This window comes from Bufo bufo, chromosome 9 (assembly GCF_905171765.1).
Source record: "Bufo bufo chromosome 9, aBufBuf1.1, whole genome shotgun sequence".
Taxonomy (NCBI): Eukaryota; Metazoa; Chordata; class Amphibia; order Anura; family Bufonidae; genus Bufo; species Bufo bufo.
This window is the reverse complement of record NC_053397.1, coordinates 216,412,480-216,434,643: the sequence shown is the minus strand read 5'-3', so window position 1 is coordinate 216,434,643 and position 22,164 is coordinate 216,412,480. Positions and strand designations below refer to the sequence as shown.

Here is a 22,164-nt window from a genome sequence, read left to right as displayed (position 1 = left end):
ATAGGACAAGGATCCAATGCATAGAGAATATGGAGGCCCACATCTTCTGATATGTCCCATAGCTAAAGGCGTATGCCCATCTGGGCCATATTGATAGGAGATGTCATAAATGTCTGACTGGCGTGGGTCCTATCTCTGGGATCCGCTCCTATCTCAACAAAGGGGTCCCGAAGTGAACGGAAAGCACACCACAAATCTGCAACGTCCTCTCCATTCACTGATATGGGACTTTCTAAAGAAAAAGCCAGAAAAAAACATACTGTATGTGTCAAAGTAGCCTTACGGTAATTTTACATGAGGTTTTTTTTTAGGAATTTTTAAGCCTTTTTATTTTATTTCAGAGATATTCACAATTTCAGCAAAACTGAAAAAATTTGATGTCATAAAATTGATGCAAAAAAAATAAAAAATAAAGATGCAAATAGGGCCGGATTCATACATGCAGTTTTTGGTAGATCTGATCTGTTTCATGTCTTGTTGGATCCGCTTCTTGCTTAGGCTCAAAAACGGCCTAAAAAATTGCAGCCTAAAAGGCTCTCACGATCGCACCCATTTAAATCATGGAAAACCCCATTCATATCATGGAAAACCCCATTCATTCGTCTCTGCATCGAAATCACAGAAAATGTAAATGAGAATCTATTCATTCTTCAATTCAGGGAATTGCCGGGCAAGTGTTTGTCCTCATATCCACTCAGCGAAGAGTCATTTTAGAAGCAGATCTTACATGTGACGCAGCGCAGGTAGTGAAACACGGGACAAGGTGGAGAAAAGGAAGAGCAGTTTATGGAAGTGTCGGGCAAGCGTTTGTCCAGGAGGCGATGAATCACTTTACAAGCAGATAATGCATAGGATGTACAGTACAGACCAAAAGTTTGGACACACTTTCTCATTTAAAGAGTTTTCTTTATTTTCATGACTATGAAGGCATCAAAACTATGAATTAACACATGTGGAATTATATACATAACAAACAAGTGTGAAACAACTGAAAATATGTCATATTCTAGGTTCTTCAAAGTAGCCACCTTTTGCTTTGATTACTGCTTTGCACACTCTTGGCATTCTCTTGATGAGCTTCAAGAGGTAGTCCCCTGAAATGGTCTTCCAACAGTCTTGAAGGAGTTCCCAGAGATGCTTAGCACTTGTTGGCCCTTTTGCCTTCACTCTGCGGTCCAGCTCACCCCAAACCATCTCGATTGGGTTCAGGTCCGGTGACTGTGGAGGCCAGGTCATCTGGCGCAGCACCCTATCACTCTCCTTCATGGTCAAATAGCCCTTACTTTCAAAGATTTCCCAATTTTTCGGCTGACTGACTGACCTTCATTTCTTAAAGTAATGATGGCCACTCGTTTTTCTTTACTTAGCTGCTATTTTCTTGCCATAATACAAATTCTAACAGTCTATTCAGTAGGACTATCAGCTGTGTATCCACCTGACTTCTCCTCAACGCAACTGATGGTCCCAACCCCATTTATAAGGCAAGAAATCCCACTTATTAAACCTGACAGGGCACACCTGTGAAGTGAAAACCATTTCAGGGGACTACCTCTTGAAGCTCATCAAGAGAATGCGAAGAGTGTGCAAAGCAGTAATCAAAGCAAAAGGTGGCTACTTTGAAGAACCTAGAATATGACATATTTTCAGTTGTTTCACACTTGTTTGTTATGTATATAATTCCACATGTGTTAATTCATAGTTTTGATGCCTTCAGTGTGAATCTACAATTTTCGTAGTCATGAAAATAAAGAAAACTCTTTGAATGAGAAGGTGTCTCCAAACTTTTGGTCTGTGCTGTATATTGGATAAAGCAAGAGGAATACACAATATATAGGATATTGGGCTAGTGGGTGCCTTCTCTCTAATGCATATTTAAAGGGAATTTGTCACATTGAACATGGTGTCTGATCTGAGTATGTTATAGAGCAGGAAGAGCTGAGCAGATTGATAAAGAACCCATTCGCTGATGTTTGTATGTTAAGGAGTCCAGTGGGTGGTCCAATCAGTGTCTGACACCCTTCCCTGTATATCGGACCACCCACTGGACTCCTCAATAAAGAAGGGACTTAGATAAATACATTTCACATTCTATATAATCTTTTCCCTTAAAACTATATATCAATCTGCTCAGCTCCTCCTGCTGCCCCCAGATCACGCTGGATGTACAATGTAACAGGTTCTATAGGGTACTGACCAGGGACTTCTGCATATCCTAATAGGGTCTATGGAAAGGGGTTGCAATCAATGGAGATTCAGGCCCCTTCATCTATGGACAGGTTCATTGCCTTCCCATCTGGGTGACCATCAGGATACATTATATCTCCAATGTTCTCTCCCAAGAGACAGATATAGGACGGATCTGATCAGATTTACTCCATGAAGCTCCATAAGGCACTATTTCAGAATCTGAGATCTTGCTCTACATGTCCCCCCCCCCCCCCGCCCCCAATTGTGATACAAAGTATATGCTAGGGAATTGCTATTTAGGCAATTCTGCAATAATTTATATAAAAAAAATCACATTCTTTTATCTCACAGGAGTTTTTTTTTATAGGTGGAGACGGTTTAGATTGCAGTATCTTGGAAACTTGCAGTAAAACCACATCAACAATTTAGCAATCGCCTTTTATCTGTAAGCCAAGGTAGATCATGAAAAACAAGAAGGCGTCTGACAAAATGCTGCAGTTGAAGGATATGTAGACCTTTGTCATCCTAACATTAGGCCTCCTGCACACGACCGTATGGCTTTTTCAGTGTTTTGCGGTCCGTTTTAAACTGATCCATTGTTCCGTTTTTTGTTTCCGTTGTGTTTCCTTTTCCGTTCCGTTTTTCCGTATGGCATATACAGCATACAGTAATTACATAGAAAAAATTGGGCTGGGCATAACATTTTCAATAGATGGTTCGGCAAAAAACGGAACGGATACGGAAGACAGACGGATGCATTGTTCCCTTTTTTTTGCGGACCCATTGACTTGAATGGAGCCACGCAACGTGATTTGCGGGCAATAATAGGACATGTTCTATCTTTCAACGGAACGGAAAAACGGAAACGGAATGCATACGGAGTACATTCCGTTTTTTTTGCGGAACCATTGAAATGAATGGTTCCGTATACGGAACACAAAAAACAGACCGTAAACGGAAGAAAAAAAACCGGTCGTGTGAAGGAGGCCTTAGAAAGAAGGGAGGGGCAGATGTGGGAGAATGACTTCAGTATCCGACTACATAGGGCTGTTTGTAGTCTGTAACCTTGGAGACACATAGGTCTGGGCAGGAGCTGAATACACAAAATGGTAGGTGATTTATAAGCATGACTGCAATTTTTTATTTTAGATAATAAAATTATAAATATTTGCAAGGCGACATACCCTATTGCAGAGGGAATATTTTACAGCTTTTTTTTTTTTTTTACTAGTCTGCAGTGTAGCCTTTCTCTCCACTAGATGGCAGCACAAGCAGAAAATGAAATAACTATGCCCAAGGTTTGGGTGGCCATGGCTAGGCGACCATGTGCTCGATGGCAGGGTGGATTAAATAATGGGGGGATATGAGCAACAGGTTCTTCTACCCCCAAAGGGTGGCTGGATCTGCTTACGATGTCCTACCATTGGACGGCAAGCTGGGTTAGTCCAGTGATGTGGGCAGGGGGCCCTAGTTTAGGAAGGGGACGGGCAGCGACTGGTCGGGCTCACTTCTAATTGTATACTTATTGCTAGAATTGTTAGAAATTTGCCAAGAATTGGCTGTTGGATGTATTCACTGTGATTTTGGTATCTGAGGTTTAATTGTGACCCTGTGTGTGAATTCAGGCGAGGGGGAGGATGACGGGGGGGGGGGGGGGGGGGGGTCTATCTGTGGCTGCTGCTTCCTGCTCCATCTCCCTGTATAGATGGTTAACATTGATAATAGCAGGAAGGTCTGTTCTGCTTAGAAATATGAGTTCAGCCAAAATGTGATCATGTAACTATATTTATCTATATCAGAAAAACTGTTCCAATCACCGTACAGATATAGTAAGAAATGAATCCGCACAGAATTGTGGGCCTGTTTAGATTGGGGGAAAAAATGGTGTTCAAAGGGGGAGATTAACTTTAAAGGGCACATGACATTGGTAGGATAATTGTAACAGTTTGGAGGCAACGAATGTAAATGTGTTCTGTATGCTGCAACATATTCTTGAACAAAATTCTTGACTACTTTCAATAGTATTTGGCAGAATAGTGAGTGCAGCTCTGGAGTATAATACAGGATGTAACTCAGGATCAGTACAGGATAAATAATGTATGTACACAGTGACTTTGCCAGCAGAATAGTGAGTGCAGCTCTGGAGTATAATACAGGATGTAACTCAGGATCAGTACAGGATAAGTAATGTAATGTATGTACACAGTGACTGCACCAGCAGAATAGTGAGTGCAGCTCTGGAGTATAATACAGGATGTAACTCAGGATCAGTACAGGATAAGTAATGTATGTACACAGTGACTGCACCAGCAGAATAGTGAGTGCAGCTCGGGAGCATAATACAGGATGTAACTCAGGATCAGTACACGGTAAGGCTACTTTCACACCTGCGCTAGGTACGGATCCGTCTGGTATCTGCACTGACGGATCCGCACCTATAAATGCAAACGAGGGTATCAGCAGAATAGTGAGTGCAGCTCTGGAGTATAATACAGGATGTAACTCAGGATCAGTATAGGATAAGTAATGTATGTACACAGTGACTGCACCAGCAGAATAGTGAGTGCAGCTCTGGAGTATAATACAGGATGTAACTCAGGATCAGTACAGGATAAGTAATGTATGTACACAGTGACTGCACCAGCAGAATAGTGAGTGCAGCTCTCAGGAATAGTACAAGGTGAAGGTCATATATTTACAAAATGACTACCCTTTAGCACCAGATTTTTGTGAGGCCATGCCTGCTGGATTTTTTCTGCTACAAATTTGCTGTAAATTCTGCATGTCTTGTGATGCGGATTAAATGTGGATTTAAAGGGAGTCTTTCACCTATACTGACCATTATAGAACACTAACACCCCTCCCCTTTGACCCCTCTGGCCCGCTCTATGTTCCGCTTGAACGCCGCCTCTGGGCACCTCCAGACCTAATTTGCATATTGAATAAAAGTGTTTTTTAAAGAAAATAAGCGACGGACAGCTAAACAGTAAGTAGCATTTCAATATGGCGACTATATTGCTGACAATAGTGTTAGGCCTCTTTCACACGGGCGTTGCGGGAACATGCGTGATTTTTCCGCGCGAGTGCAATAGATTGTAATGCGTTTTGCACGCGCGTGAGAAAAATCAGCATGTTTGGTACCCAAACCGCTTGGGATCGGTATTCTGTAGATTGTATTATTTCCCCTTATAACATGGTTATAAGGGAAAATAATAGCATTCTGAATACAGAATGCATAGTACAATAGCGCTGGAGGGGTTAAAAAATATATATATTTTTTTAACTAACCTTAATCCACTTGATCGCGCAGCCGGCATCTCTTCTGTCTTCTTCTTTGCTGTGTGCAGGAAAAGGACCTGTGGTGACCTCACTCCGGTCATCACATGGTCCGTCACATGATCTTTTACCATGGTGATGGATCATGTGATGACCGGAGTGACGTCACCACAGGTCCTTTTCCTGCACACAGCAAAGAAGAAGACAGAAGAGATGCCGGCTGCGCGATCAAGTGGATTAAGGTTAGTTAAAAAAATATATATTTTTTTTAACCCCTCCAGCGCTATTGTACTATGCGTTCTGTATTCAGAATGCTATTATTTTCCCTTATAACCATGTTATAAGGGAAAATAATAAAGATCGGGTCCCCATCCCGATCGTCTCCTAGCAACCGTGCATGAAAATCGCACCGCATCCGCACTTGCTTGCGATTTTCACCCAACCCCATTCATTTCTATGGGGCTTGCGTTACGTGAAAAACGCACAAAGAGGAGCATGCTGCGATTTTCACGCAACGCACAAGTGATGCGTGAAAATCACCGCTCGTGTGCACAGCCCCATAGACATGAATGGGTCAGGATTCAGTGCGGGTGCAATGCGTTCACCTCACGCATCGCATCCGCGCGGAAATCTCGCCCGTGTGAAAGGGGCCTTAGTGTTCTATAATGGTCAGTATAGGTGAAATACATTGAAGCTGTGAAATCTGCAAAGAAACATTGGAAAAAATGTGCAACGATATTGAAATGCTGCAGATTTGACAATCCCCAGTGGTTGATTTTCAGATGTAGAATCCACATGTGTTTAGGGTTTTCCCGTAAGTGATGGTTATGTAGAAAATATTCAAGGGAAATAATGTCTCGACTTTTGAATACTTTTATATTCTTTTCTTTGTTGGTGTTGTAGATGTCATCAGTGCGTTTCGTGACGTGACACGCAGACATGGAAATCAAGCTTTCTAAATGGAACGCGATTTGGGTTTTTCACCTATTGATTATGAAATCATCGGAAGGTGATTATTCACTCATTGTAAAGCCTCATGCAGACGTCCGTGGAACGCGGTCCGTGAGATACCGGACTGGCATTGCAGGAGCGCACGGCGTCATAGCAACCAATGATGCCGTGCGCTCCTGCGATGCCAGTCCGGTATCTCACGGACCGTGTTCCACGGACGTCTGCATTAGGCTGAAAGCTAAAATATCCGTCCAGCGCCTTGGACCACTCGGCCACGCTACCCCCTCGATGGTCTTTACTTACTGTCTGTTCACTTCGTCCTGCAGGTTTGGTATCAACTAAGGGAGAACTGATATTCAGACCGGCCGCGCTCGTGGCGGTAGGAACCGACCTTACAATAATCTGTGTCAATAAACTGCAAACCTGCACTGGGAACATGAGATTTTTATTTGAAATTAATGAAAAAAACAGGATTCCGGATTTTCAGAACCAGACTACTTCCATGATTGAAATTGTTCGCATCAGAACCGGTTATCATGTTGTTTGTTACATGGAATGTCATGGACTCCTGCACGTCATAAACATGACCCAGTTAGAGGTGGGATGTAAGTTTTCTGTGTAATACTGTTCATTATGGGGTCTCGTAAGCGAGGAAACACTGTGGGAGAACACTGCTGGGTCTTACAATGAGCGGACCGTAACATTCCTGGTCTCCTATTAAAATGGAACAGTAGGGGAGGCTCCTGCTGAGGACTGTTGTCTTACAGCCAGGGTGAGGACTGTGGGCAAGAAGAGGGACGCGTAGAGAAGAAAGAATAAGACAGGACAGAAACAAAAGAGATGAAATTAGGGAGAAAATATTGGGATTTTTGCATCTCAAATTGTATTTTCCTCAAAAATATGATCAATATGTACAATTGGTTTTCCATCCATATAATTTTATTTATGTTGCAGTATAAAGTTGAAAACATGGATATAAAAAAAGCAAGAAAAATAAAACATATTATGAAGTACCCTTTAAAGAGACTCACTGCGGGGGAGGATCCAACCCCACCCCCGAATTCCCACCTATGTGGTCCCTTCTTATTGGTGGATACACAAGTTGCGCCTGAACAGCAGTTGTAATTATAAAACCTGTATAAGGAATAACTTACTGTGCACGTGGAAATATCAGTCATTCCTTATACAGGTTACTGGGTGTGTGATGACAAACATTGCCCACAACCTGACCATACAGGTAAGGCTACTTTCACGCGTTTTGGGCGTATCCGTCATGGATCTGCAAAAACTGATCCGTTACAATAATACAACCGCATGCATCCGTCATGAACGGATCCGTTTGTATTATCTGTAACATAGCCAAGACGGATCCGTCATGAACTCCATTGAAAGTCAATGGGAGATGGATCCGTTTTCTATTGTGTCCGAGAAAACGGATCCGTCCCAATTGACTTACATTGTGTGCCAGGACGGATCCGTTTGGCTCAGTTTCGTCAATCGGACACCAAAACGCTGCAGGCCGCCTCCAGAGCGGAATGGTGACGGATCGGAGGTGAACTGATGCATTCTGAGCGGATCCTTTTCCATTCAGAATGCATTAGGGCAAAACTGATCTGTTTTGGACCGATTGTGAGAGCCCTGGACGGATCTAAGAAACGGAAAGCCAAAACGCCAGTGTGGAAGAAGCCTAGGCTGCAAATTGGCCTACCACCAGACACCCATAGATCACATAGATGAGAATTTGGGGTGAAGTGGACGCCCCTTAGGTCTGCAGTGTCACTCTAATAGTATATTTATTTTTTAAACAGATCATTTATATTTTATTTTTCCAAACTAGATCCTCCTGACAGACCGACAAATGTTAAATGTCAATTAGAAGAGTTTTCAACAGAGGTGAAATGTGAGTGGGAAACAGGACAAGTTACAGGTTTAACCACTCACTATAAAGTGCACAGAAAGAAGTAAGTTTCTGTAATAGATGTGATAACAGATTTTGTATTAGATTTTTACAGTTTGTAGGCGGCTGCTTGATATCAAGTTAAATAGAGCAGGGAAAAAGAACAACAGCACTATCTGTACCTATATCATTTATATAGAGAGACAGGGAGGCAGTACTATCTGTACCTATATCATTTATATAGAGAGACAGGGAGGCAGTACTATCTGTACCTATATCATTTATATAGAGATACAGGGAGGCAGTACTATCTGTACCTATATCATATATATAGAGAGACAGGGAGGCAGTACTATCTGTACCTATATCATTTATATAGAGAGACAGGGAGGCAGTACTATCTGTACCTATATCATTTATATAGAGAGACAGGGAGGCAGTACTATCTGTGCCTATATCATTTATATAGAGATACAGGGAGGCAGTACTATCTGTACCTATATCATTTATATAGAGATACAGGGAGGCAGTACTATCTGTACCTATATCATTTATATAGAGAGACAGGGAGGCAGTACTATCTGTACCTATATCATTTATATAGAGATACAGGGAGGCAGTACTATCTGTACCTATATCATTTATATAGAGAGACAGGGAGGCAGTACTATCTGTACCTATATCATTTATATAGAGATACAGGGAGGCAGTACTATCTGTACCTATATCATTTATATAGAGAGACAGGGAGGCAGTACTATCTGTACCTATATCATTTATATAGAGAGACAGGGAGGCAGTACTATCTGTACCTATATCATTTATATAGAGAGACAGGGAGGCAGTACTATCTGTACCTATATCATTTATATAGAGAGACAGGGAGGCAGTACTATCTGTGCCTACATCATTTATATAAAGAGACAGGGAGGCAGTACTATCTGTACCTATATCATTTATATAAAGAGACAGGGAGGCAGTACTATCTGTACATACATCATTTACATGGGGAGACAGGGAGGCAGTACTATCTGTACATACATAATTTACATGGGGAGACAAGGAGGCAGTACTATCTGTACGTACAGCATTTATATAGAGAGACAGGGAGGCAGTACTATCTGTACCTACATCATTTATATACAGAGACAGGGAGGCAGTACTATCTGTACCTACATCATGTATATACAGAGACAGGGAGGCAGTACTATAAGTGCCTATATAATTTACATGGAGGGACAAGGAGGCAGTACTATCTGTACCTACATAATTTATATAGAGAGACAGGGAGGCAGTACTATCTATACCTACAGCATTTATATAGAGAGACAGGGAGGCAGTACTATCTATACCTACATCATGTATATAGATAGATAGGGAGGCAGTACTATCTGTACTTACAGTATTTATATAGAGAGACAGGGAGGCAGTACTATCTGTGCCTACATCATGTATATAGAGAGACAGGGAGGCAGTACTATCTGTACTTACAGCATTTATATAGAGAGATAGGGAGGCAGTACTATCTGTACCTATATAATTTATATAAAGAGACAGGGAGGCAGTACTTTCATTCAGTGTCCCCCAAAAGATTACAGCTGATCTCTGGGGTCCAGGCAGCAGGGCCCTCTGCTTATCGACTCTCTAACAGAATGTAATTCTTCATGCCTCTTCCATGGTCTTTTAAATTGGTTTGGATAGGGTTAGGAATAGTTTTGTTTCTCTGTCACCGTCAGTCACTGAGCATAAGATACCGATGGCACAGACCATGACTAGAATATCACTAATCTACTGTCCCCGGTGCCCTGACATATCACATCTGCTCAGTCAGTGGGTAGAAGGGGGCCAGGCTGAGTGATTGTATTACTGTTATTATCTTCTACATTGATCTGGGTCCTCGAGTTTCATTTGTTGTGATTAGATCTCTGGAAAAGCTAAAATGAAGAATTCAGCAACAACAGCTAAAAGTTATCATCCTCCGTCAGAGCAGAGAAACTTACAGCAATTCCAGTCATCTATTAAGATACCGTGATAATGAATTTATAAGAAGCGGGAACCACATGAGCTCAGCCTATAGGAAATGACCTCTAGTAGTTGCTGTGCCCGTGGCCTGGTGTCAGGAGCCTGTAATGTGGCACATGCCACGTGGCCTGATATGTTACCCATTCACTGCAGGGGCACAATACCTCCATTCACTTACTGCTGTAGTGTAGATAGAAGGATGTGTATGACAATCTCAGCGCTTACATAATGCACGGGCAGCTGATTGTGAAAAATTTAAATTTATTGAAAACATCCACATGTGAAATAGATAGATAGATATGGGATGGATAGTAGATAGGTTATTATTATTATTATTATTATTATTATTCATTCATTCCATAGCGCTGTACATATGATAAGCGGTGCACATATATAATACAGACAATTGCATTAATCATAAACAAGACGAGTTACAGACTGGTACAGAAGGAGAGAGGGCCCTGCCCGCGAGGCTTACAATCTACATGGTATGGGAGAAGGACACAGTAGGTGCGGGTGACGTATGTCATGGCGGTATAGAGGCAGCAGGGTCACTGGTTGTAGGCTTGTCTGAAGAGGTGGGTTTCAGGTTTCTTTTGAAGGATTCCAATGTAGGTGAGAGTCTGATATGTTGTGATAGAGAGTTCCAGAGAATGGGGGATGCACGGGAGAGAAGAGAAGGGGGTCTTGTGAGGATCGGAGAGTGCGTGTGGGGATGTATCGGGAAAGTAGCTCAGAGATAGATAGATAGATAGATAGATAGATAGATAGATAGATAGAGCCTTGAGAAAGGCTCTATTGCTGAGCTGAATCCTTCTGACCACATGGGTGAATAAAATAACTTTTTTATTTATATTTTTGTGCTGCCTTTTTTTGCTTTTTTATATATTAGGCAATAGTCTAATCCCCTTGGGCTTGCACCTCTTTTTCATTTTTCTTGTTTTATCCTGTGCTGCCATTTGCTTTTGTATAGATAGATTATACTGGACTATGGACACATTTAACCCTGTATGTTCTGTAGTCTACAGACAGGAGAAGACGCCGCTGTGAGCACACATGAGGCGGTTGCGAGTTTCCCGGTGGATATGACTCAGGATGTGACGCATCAGATTCAGATCTTTGCTGTAAACCAACTAAATCAAAGTGAATCGGACGCTGTGCAGTTCCAGCTGGATCATATAGGTAACTGTGGTTTCATCCCCAGCAGCCATGTTTTCCTAATCCTGTATAATCCCTTTAAATTCATACCAGTTCTGAATATCCACGTCCTCCACAGCAGGATACGGATTGGGACAAGCAGCCTGAAACTGCTACATAGTATCAAGTGTCAGGAAGGGGCGGAGCCTGACACCAGGGTTGTTTCTTTGATGTAATTAATGTGCGTCATGGTCTTTTCTACACCAGTGGTTCCCCTCACACCAGTGATCAAGAAGATTAATATTTCGGATACAAGCCTCGTAATTCACATAATTTGGAGGAACCAAGCATCGGAAAACCGGCGTTCCTGTGAAGTGGAGTATAAGACCCTGAAGCAGCCGAGTTGGACGCTGGTAGGCAGGATTCTCTGCTCATATGTGCACTTAAAGGAATGTTCCATATCAACTTGAAGCTACTTTAGCACATTTTAAACATATTAAAGGGAATTACAATTGAGTTATCAGAGGTGGAATTTAGAGATCATCTGAGGCCTCTAACATGAGTCTCTGGTGAAATTTAATTGTTAGGTAGATTTGTTCAATCGAATGCAAGGAAAATATGAGACAGAAGAGAAAAGTCACTTTAAGACATAAAAAACACAGCCAGCATCGGGGAGATCTGCTTCATAAAATACATAATTCTATCTACCCACAGCCACCACTAGGGGGAGCTCCCTGTATATCAGTTTATACCTTCGGTATTAATCTTATTAGGGGCCGTATGAATCTGATTGCAATGCGCTCCCCCTGGTGGTGCTGACTGGTAGCTGTTATGACCAGCAGAGAAGACCATGAGCCCCATAACAGTCTCTATGGTAGATACATCACCAGTGGTGGACAAACCATAGGTGCAGACTTCAGATAATGTGAATGTGGTTTATGAATTACCATTTACAGTCCATAAAACCCATGGGAGGCCACAAGCCACCCGCTCAGTAACAGTCCACGTCACCCCCTGTCAGATGATGTTTAATATCAGGAAAATGCACAGTGTGGACACGGCCTCAACCTCCTGAGCTCCCTCATCCACATACATGGGAAGGGCACCACAATGCAATGACCCTGACTGCATAGGAATCAGCATCTTAGAGGAGCAAACTAGAGGGCGCCATCGAGCAAACAGAAACATCTTCTATGGTGTCGGTCAGTGGCTTGGAAATAACTTGCCTCATAGACTTCTCAGTGGAAGCTCCAGGACCCTAAATCTAGATAAGGCTCTGTTCTATTACTGTCACCGTTGTAATGTAAAACGTGCAAGGTTAGATTATGAACTAGTGCATTATTCACAGAGGATTTAATTTACATAATTTTTCTGGGGGAATAAAATCTGTGGAACAACTGGTAATAAACTTAACAAGGCAGGTGAACAATGTGCAATGCTCCTGCTTATTGTCACCACTAGAGGGCAGATCTGTGCAATCTCCTGTTCATATCAATGCTAGGCATATACAGCTGTACACAGATCGCCTCCTAGTGGTGAAATCAGGCAGAAGAGCATTGACATGAATAAAGTCCAGCATTTGAATAAGGATCCAATTAAATTTCTGTCTTTATTGTCCATAGTTAAAAAATCCAGCTATACTCTAGATATATTCTTAACAGTTTGCACGCTTCAGATTAAAAAATACATGTGATGTGTTAAAATAATATCATGACTCAAGATGGAACTTTTAATTTTGGATAATAAAGACAGAATTTTAATTGGTGACTTGGTGGACCTTATTTGCATTAAGACTTTGGCCAGTTTTCTCCAGGCCTTTCTTCTCTGAGAGTATTTATTCCCATGTGAAGGAAGGCGAGCTGGGATCTGTTGTGCAACTTAACGGTCCTAATAGGTTGTCTTTAACGCCCCAGGTTTTCCACTCTCAGATGCCGTGGTTGCAGTTAACCATGGCATCTGAAGGGTTGAATGTCTGCGATCACCATTATCTCCAATCACAGACTTTAGGCTGGGTTTCGGCTATTTAAGGCTACATTCACACGAACGTGGTGATCCTCAAAACACGGATACCGGCCCATGTGTGCTCCGCAATTTGCGGACCGCACATGTCGCCGATATCATAGATAATGCCTATTCTTGTCCGCAATTGTGGACAAGAATAGGACATGTTCTATTTTTTTCTGTGGCACGGAACTACGGATGAGGACAGCACACGGTGTGCTATCCGCATCTTTTGCGGCCCTATAGAAATGAATGGGTCCGCACCCGTTCTGCAAAATTGCGGAAACGGATGCGGACTCATTCATAGGGTGGTGTGAATGTAGTCTATAAACAGCAGAAATAATCCAGCAGCTATGGCGTCAGCTGCACTCATGAGCGGGCATCAATTTTAAAGACCGGACTTTTAGAGCTGCAGTTCTTATGGAGCCCTGCAGGGGACAGCGCAAATCTGCAATTAATTGGATTACCAATTTAGTGCGATGTATCGTAGGAGCAATGTAATAATTACTTATTATAGTCCTCTAAGGTGATCCCAAAAAGTTAAAAACAAGTTTTGAAAGATAAAAATAAAATAAAAATTCAAATCACCCCCCTTCCCCGTAATTAAAATAAAAATAAACAAAAATAATATATATCGTAGGCGTACTTGTACTATTAAAATAAAAAAATATTTATCCCATACAATCAAAAAGGCTGATTCACTATTTATTCTTCACTTACCAAAAATTGAAAATAAAGTGATCAAAAAGTCATATAGACTCCAAAATGGTATCAATAAAAACTTTGGGGGAGATTTATCAAACTGGTGTAAAGTGGAACTGGCTTAGTCACCCACAGCAGCCAATCAGATTCCACCTTTCATTTTGGACAGCTCCTTTGGAAAATGAAAGGAGGAATCTGATTGGTTGCTATGGGCGACTAAGCCAGTTGTACTTTACACCAGTTTGATAAATCTCCCCCTATATGTATATTGTGGTATCACTGTAACTGTACTGACGGAAAGAATGAACGGCACTAGTCAGTTTTACTGCATAGGGAACGCCGTAAATAGGAAACTATGACGGAATTGCATTTTTTTCCAATTCCACCCCATTTGGAATTTCTAGCTTCCCACTACATTGTATGCAACATTAAATGGTGCCATTAAAAATTACAACTTGTCCCACACAAAAGAAAAAAAAAACAAGCCCTCATACAGCTAAATGTAAACGGAATAATAAAAAAATTATGGCTCCGGGAAGGCAGGGAGTGAAAAATTAAAATGCAAAAATGAGAAATTGAAAGGGTTAACTCATCAGCATCTTGCATTCATCATAGTCAGTGCAAATAACTTAAGAGGATATCGGACACTGGTTATAAGCTCTTGGTCCGTAGATGTCGTGGTGGTGCGCGGGGGGGGGGGGGGGATCCCTCACTTCACCTGTTGGAGGTACGATTGGCGCCCACTGGGGCAGACTTTATTTGAATGGGTGCCATGTAATACTGATGATTTCTGGAGAGCACTATGTTCTAATGGGAGTTCTTGCATCGATGGCACAGGCCGGCGAGGAGGTGAACACAAATAACATTGTCTCACTGAAGAAAATCCGTCATGCAGATTCCTTACGTGTTCGATGCAGAGAGGAATTTGGAAAGAGTTACTGGAGTAGATGGAGCTCCCCTTATCAGATGCCACCTTCAGGTATGTGCTGCTCCTGTGGTCTACCGTTCTGCCACTAGGGGGCTTCCTAGATGACTCGCTCTTGAGCTTAGACAGGCACGCCCAACCTGTGGCCCTCCAGCTGTTGCAGAACTACAACTGCCAGCATGCCCTAATAGCTTTAGGCTGTCCAGACATGCTGGGAATTGTAGTTTTGCAACAGCTGGAGGGCCGCAGGTTGAGCATCTCTGCTCTAGGGCATGTAAATTGTAAGACCACTGCCAACGCAAAGAGTTGTGAAATATATGTTTCTCCGCCCTAAATTGGGTGCCAGACCTTGTAGCTCATCTCTCGGGTCCCCTGTGAGTGTGTGGTGACTGTACTACCGAGATAACAGCTTTGAATTGTCACCTATAGATGATATTTCTGCCTGCAGCCTGCACTAGGCAGAGCCATGCAGCTTACTGTGAGAAGCAGTAATCTCCTGAGCTCCCCCTAGTGGTGGATGCTGAGACAACGCATTTTATTATTTGAATGGGATTTTCTCTGTAAAAGAAGAAACAACTCTGACCACCATAAAGATATATTATTATTAACTATGTAATAGGATTGGACGGGAAAAATATGCTTGTTTTTTCCTGATGACAACCATTGTGCAAGAATCTTTTCTCCATAAACAGGTGGTTGTCAGATCCCATCTGTGGCACTGTGCATTAAAATCTTTATAATATAAAGTTTATAAAGTCATGCAATTTCCAATAAAAGGGGCATTCCAATGTTTTTCTGCTGTTGAAACGCTCCTTTTTGTGGGGGGGGGGGGGGATTTTTACATCTATGGCTGCCATTAGGCTGGGGCCTCACCACAACTTGGTGGTGACATCATGAGACGTCAAATCGTGCAAAAAAAAGTGCCTGATTTGTCTCTGCTTTGCTGTCGTGTGACTATTTTGTGGTATGATTTGGCGGTGGGTCGTGTGCCGTTTGAGATTTGCTAGACCAACAAGAAGGAAGGGTGACAGCCACATACATTTTTGATATTGCTGCATGTGGCTGGTGATAAAAATCTATTACTGAGGAATATTCCACATTACACTTGGTACATTTGTAGTTAAACATGAAAATTGTGCAACATTTTGAAACATTTTTCTTTATTTTCCCCCCAGCTCCTGAGGAGTTTCCTAACGTGTGGAGGCTTCTTGGTCGGCAGCTCCCTGACGGAGCCCAGGAGGTCGTCATCCTCACTGCGGTAAATATAAGAAATACATCTTGATAAATAGGCTTAATCCAGGGGCCACGGGGTCACTTGAAAATAAAGAAATGGGGTCCTGAGCAAATCTTAGAAAATGGGTAAAAAAACTGGTCATCGACATCAGAGGAAAGTGTCATGACTTTCAAAAGAACGGACCTTTAGGAAAACCGTTTTTAGAACTGATGTAGAAAAGCTGCCTGGACACAGTACGGTATTATTTGGTCACTGTATGGCGGTATTACTTATTAGAATGGAATTATTTTGGTTAGCTATAACATGGTGGTTTGGGCGTTGCATTGGATTTCTCTGTATGTATAGCATTATGAAGAACTACATGGTGGTATTCTATAAGAGATGAGGACAGCCATCTTCAGATCTCTCCATTGGGTTCAGGGCTCTGGCTGGGCCCCTCAAGGACATTCACAGAGTTGTCCCCTTGAGAAAGCTGTCGTCGGGGCGTGGTGGTGGTCTGACCTGAGGCTGGACACAATTATTTGGTTGGTACTATATAGATATCTGCCTATATACTTTGTATTATACTGCATCGCTTATTTTTTACATTATTTGATCTGTACTATTTGCAGCCATACCATTAGGCTGTCTGTATAATATGTATGTACTCTTGAATCTGCACTTTATAAAACCTCCTTAAAAATACTTTTTGCACCTGCACTTTATTGCGTTTATCCTGCGGTGTGGTCACCACCACTGTGTTGGTGATTTTAATCTTTTTTTATTTATTTGTATATGCCAATCATGTCTGTAATTTATGTGTAATAAAAATGTGATACTATAATCCTGATGGATGTGTGATCAGCTTGTTATTTATTATTGGACCACATATACTTCTATAGGTGTTCTATTCTATGGTGTATATGGGTTGATTATAGGTTTGGTGTTCATGATTCACAGGGTTGTCCCTCAGCCGCTCCTGTGTTGTCTTGGCCGTGTGCTCGGGGTCATTGTCTTGTCGGAAGGTGAACCTCCGGCCCAGTCTGAGGTCCAGAGCTCTGGATCAGGTTCTCATTAAAAATATCTCTGTACTTTGCTCCACCCTGACCAGTCTCCCCAGTATGATGCTGCCACCACCATGCTTCACTGTAGGGATGGTATTGCCCGGTTTCCGCCAGACATGAGGCCAAAAAGTTCAGTCTTGGTTTCATCAGACCAGAGAATCTTGTTTCTCACAGTCTGAGACTCCTTTAGGTGTTTTTATGTGTCGTTTACTGAGGAGAGGCTTCTTTCTGGACTCTCTGCCACAAAGCCCAGATTGGTGGAGGCTGCAGTGATGTTTGACCCTCTGGAAGTGTCTCCCATCTGCACACAGGTTCTTTGGAGCTCAGGAGAGTGACCATTGTGTTCTTGGTCACCTCTCTCACCAAGGCCTTTCTCCTCCAGTTACTTAGTTTGGAGGGGTGGCAGCTCTAGGAAGCTGGCTGTTCCAAACTTCCATTTAAGAATCATGGAGGACACTGCGCTCTTGGAGACTTTCAGTGCAGAAGACATTTTTTTGCCCCCTTCTCCAGATCTGCGCCTCCAAACAATCCTGTCTCTGAGCTCTACAGGCAGTTCTATCCTCCTCAAGACTTGGTTTTGCTCTGATACACATTGTCAGCTGTGAGACATTATATAGACAGGGCTGTGTCTTTCCAAATCAGGTCCAATCAGCAGAATTTACTGCAGGTGACGCCAATCAAGGTGTAGAAACATCTCAGAAATGATCAGAAGAAGTGAGAGGCCCCAGAGCAAAATGTCACGTTGTCACAGCAAAGGGTCTGAATGCTTATGTCCAGGCAGAATTTTAGGCTGCTTTCACACTAGCGTTAATATTTTCCGGTATTGAGATCCCTCATGGGGTCTCAATACTGGAAAAAAACGCTTCCTTTTTGTCCCCATTCATTGTCAATGGGGACAAAACGTAACTGAACAGAACAGAGCGCTCCAAAATGCATTCTGTTCCGTTCTCATACCGGAGAGCAGCGTGCTGCAGTTTGCTTTCCGTCCTGGGATGCGGAGCAAGACGGATCCGTCATGACCCACAATGCAAGTCATGGCTATGTTACAGATAATACAACCGGATCCGTTCATAACGTTATTGTATTATCAGTAACGGAAGCGTTTTTGCTGAACCCTAACGGATTCCAACACGCTAGTGCGAAAGAAGCCTTAGTTTGTCCTTCTTAATAAATTTGCAAAAATTTCTAAAATTCTGTTCTCACTTTCTCATGATTTTTGTTTATTTTAGCACAAGGAGCAGTATAACAAAATGTGAAAAACTCAAAGGGTCTGAAGACTTTCCACGGGCACTTGACTGTATTAATGTGCGGTTTCTGTGTTGCAGTCCGATCCCGATGATTCACCACGGATAAATGTCTCCGGTTATGAAGTGTATTATTATAATCAAGGGGTACGGACCATCCTGAAGCGGTGCCCCCCATCCGGGGTGCAGTGTGCAGCTCTGATACCACAGGGTGTCCGGGTGGTATCCATCGCTGCTTATAATCCCTATGGGTTCTCTCCAGCAATAGACCTTCCGATCCAGGAGGAAGACGCTTCTGGTAAGAATGTTGTCTTTATAAGAAGGCCGGGGTCTATAGAAGGGATTTGGCTTCATTTCTTCTGATACAGAGCTCCAAATCCTCTGCATTGACATAGCGTTGCATGATAGAATTCTGTCTACCAGCAGCCACCACTAGGGGGCGCTCACTGTAGTGCAGACTCATTGCTCGGTGTTTGCTGATGTCTCCTAGGACCTCGACAAGTGACGGTGACATCTTTACCTCCCACATCAATGTCAGTACAATGGCAGCCGCCCCGCAGCTCCTCGGAGCCCATCAGGTGGCTCGTCCTGCAGTGGACGCCTGAATCTTGTGACGGAAAACACAGAAATATATCATGGCAGAAAATTGGGAAGGAGCAATCGAATTTCACTATAAAAGGTGAGTGTGGGGTCAGCAGGTGTGAACAGGGCCGATGTGACATGGGCAAATGGAGTCATTTTCTGGGCATCCACCATCTAGGGATCTGCACCACTCTGCCCCCAGCATGGTTAAACTGGCTCTAATATGTAGGCACTATAGGGCAGTATTATGTGAGCTCTGTATGACACTCTTATGTGTTCACTGTATGCCTGTAATATGTAAGCACTATATGGCAGTATTATGTGAGTACTGTATGCCTGTAATATGTAAGCACTATATGGCAGTATTATGTGAGTACTGTATGGCTGTAATATGTAAGCATGCAGCACGGTCAGATGCCCCATTTACATTTTGCTCCGGGGGGCTCCCTTCACCATATATGTACTTTACCCCAAAATTCATCTCTTTTACCCCAAACTAAACAATGCCATTCCCCCAGCTTGTGCTCCATCCACACATTGCACATCCAGAACATTGACCTTCTGCTTCCATTGATTACTATGCACTTTGTATTTTAGATAATGTCGCTCCAGGATGCCGTGTCACTATTTCTGTGTACGCGGTATACAGCACTACAGTCAGCAAACCCCATGTAGTCTATGGGTACACTCAAGAATTCGGTGAGTCCATTATAATTTAATATTGTCCACTGATATACTGAAACGCCATATACTCCTCACTATGATGATATGTTGTCCTATAGTATACTGTGCTGCCATATACTCTTCACTATGATGATATGTTGTCCTATAGTATACTGTGATGATATGTTGTCCTTTAGTATACTGTGCTGCCATATACTCCTCACTATGATGATATGTTGTCCTTTAGTATACTGTGCTGCCATATACTCCTCACTATGATGATATATTGTCCTTTAGTATACTGTGCTGCCATATACTCTTCACTATGATGATATATTGTCCTTTAGTATACTGTGCTGCCATATACTCCTCACTATGATGATATGTTGTCCTTTAGTATACTGTGCTGCCATATACTCCTCACTATGATGATATATTGTCCTTTAGTATACTGTGCTGCCATATACTCCTCACTATGATGATATATTGTCCTTTAGTATACTGTGCTGCCATATACTCCTCACTATGATGATATATTGTCCTTTAGTATACTGTGCTGCCATATACTCCTCACTATGATGATATATTGTCCTTTAGTATACTGTGCTGCCATATACTCCTCACTATGATATATTGTTATACTCTGCCTCCGTATATTTCTCACTATATTATCCTCCCATATACTGTGCTGCCATATACACATAAGGCTACATGCACACAATTGTTGCTTGTTTTCGTGTCCATTCCGTTTTCTTTGCGGATAGGATGCGGAGCCATTCATCTCAATGGGTCTGCAAAAAATGCGGACAGCACACCGTGTATAGAGCATGTCCTATTCTTGTCCGTTTTAGGCATTGTTACAATGGATCCACACAAAAAAAAAGGGATGGTATACAGATGGCACCTGTTTTTTTTTGCGGATCCGCAATTTGCGGACCGCAAAACACATATGGTCGTGTGCATATAGCCTAAAAAGTCACATTTCATTTTGTCCTTGGATATCAGGGCTGGTTTTATGGGGTGGCAAACAGGACAGTGGCCCAGGATCCCCATATACTATGGGACCCCAGACCCCAACCACAACTACCCAGTATTATTTAGCAGGGTATGGTGGTATTAAATATTACGGTATTTGGATACTGCATATTAGCTGGACACTCCGTGTGCTGTCCGCATCCATTGCTCCATTCCGTGGTCCGCAAAAAATATATAACCCGTCCTATTCTTGTGGCCGCGCTTTGCGGATAAGAATAGGCAGTTATATTAAAGGCTGTCCGTGGATCCCTGGATCCATGTGAGGTACAGGGCCGGTTCTAGCTTCGTTAGAAAGAGCTTGTCTTGTGCTATATGATGTATGATTTTCATTTTTTTTTTTTACATTAATCATGGGATCACCCCTTTAACTTTCTGCGAGATATGAAAATTGACAATATTTCACCCTAATCCCCTACAGAACCAAAAACAGGTCCCAGTTCTATAAAGATAGTGAAACCCTCTATGAACGCAAGAGATATTGAATGGTCTGAGATTCCTCTCTGTGACAGACGAGGGTTCATCACTGGATATACGGTGTACATAAGGCAATACCGAAACGAATCCCATTTCTCATATGGTAAGTGAGCGACGTGTATTCTGCAGTATGGGCACTAGATGGCGATGTCTGCAAGCTTTGAAATATTGAATGCATGACTATAGTCACGGCATGTCGTAATGGTCGCATAGGGTTCCATTTATTTTGCGCTAATTTTGTTATATTCTGTTACTTTGATGATAATTGGGCTCATTTATTATATTGTATACAGACCCCGTGTAGTTTGATCCTGCAGCCACGCGCTACTCTACTCCACATAGACTGCAGCCACGCGCTACTCTACTCCACATATACTGCGGCCATAGGTTACTCTACTCCACATATAGTGCAGCCATAGGTTACTCTACTCCACATATAGTGCAGCCATAGGTTACTCTACTCCACATATACTGCAACCATAGGTTACTCTACTTCACATATAGTGCAGCCATAGGTTACTCTACTCCACATATACTGCAGCCATAGGTTACTCTACTTCACATATAGTGCAGCCATAGGTTACTCTACTCCACATATAGTGCAGCCATAGGTTACTCTACTCCACATATAGTGCAGCCATAGGTTACTCTACTCCACAGATACTGCAGCCATAGGTTACTCTACTTCACATATAGTGCAGCCATAGGTTACTCTACTCCACATATACTGCAGCCATAGGTTACTCTACTTCACATATAGTGCAGCCATAGGTTACTCTACTCCACATATA

At 42.4% G+C, this 22,164-nt stretch overlaps 1 protein-coding gene across 1 annotated transcript in view; it reads left to right on the top strand.

Moving 5' to 3' along the window:
• Positions 1 to 2,564: 2,564 nt before the first annotated feature.
• LOC120978899 (interleukin-31 receptor subunit alpha-like) overlaps positions 2,565 to 22,164 on the top strand; it is a 29,736-nt gene continuing 10,136 nt past the window's right edge. Inside the window, exons 1-12 of the mRNA XM_040407316.1 lie at positions 2,565 to 2,642; positions 6,367 to 6,472; positions 6,741 to 7,019; positions 8,252 to 8,375; positions 11,355 to 11,515; positions 11,738 to 11,883; positions 15,011 to 15,152; positions 16,274 to 16,356; positions 18,701 to 18,917; positions 19,110 to 19,298; positions 19,799 to 19,900; positions 21,318 to 21,476. Coding sequence (XP_040263250.1) covers positions 6,403 to 6,472; positions 6,741 to 7,019; positions 8,252 to 8,375; positions 11,355 to 11,515; positions 11,738 to 11,883; positions 15,011 to 15,152; positions 16,274 to 16,356; positions 18,701 to 18,917; positions 19,110 to 19,298; positions 19,799 to 19,900; positions 21,318 to 21,476 — 1,672 coding nt within the window. The 5' untranslated portion in view covers positions 2,565 to 2,642; positions 6,367 to 6,402. The remainder of the gene's footprint in view (positions 2,643 to 6,366; positions 6,473 to 6,740; positions 7,020 to 8,251; positions 8,376 to 11,354; positions 11,516 to 11,737; positions 11,884 to 15,010; positions 15,153 to 16,273; positions 16,357 to 18,700; positions 18,918 to 19,109; positions 19,299 to 19,798; positions 19,901 to 21,317; positions 21,477 to 22,164) is intronic.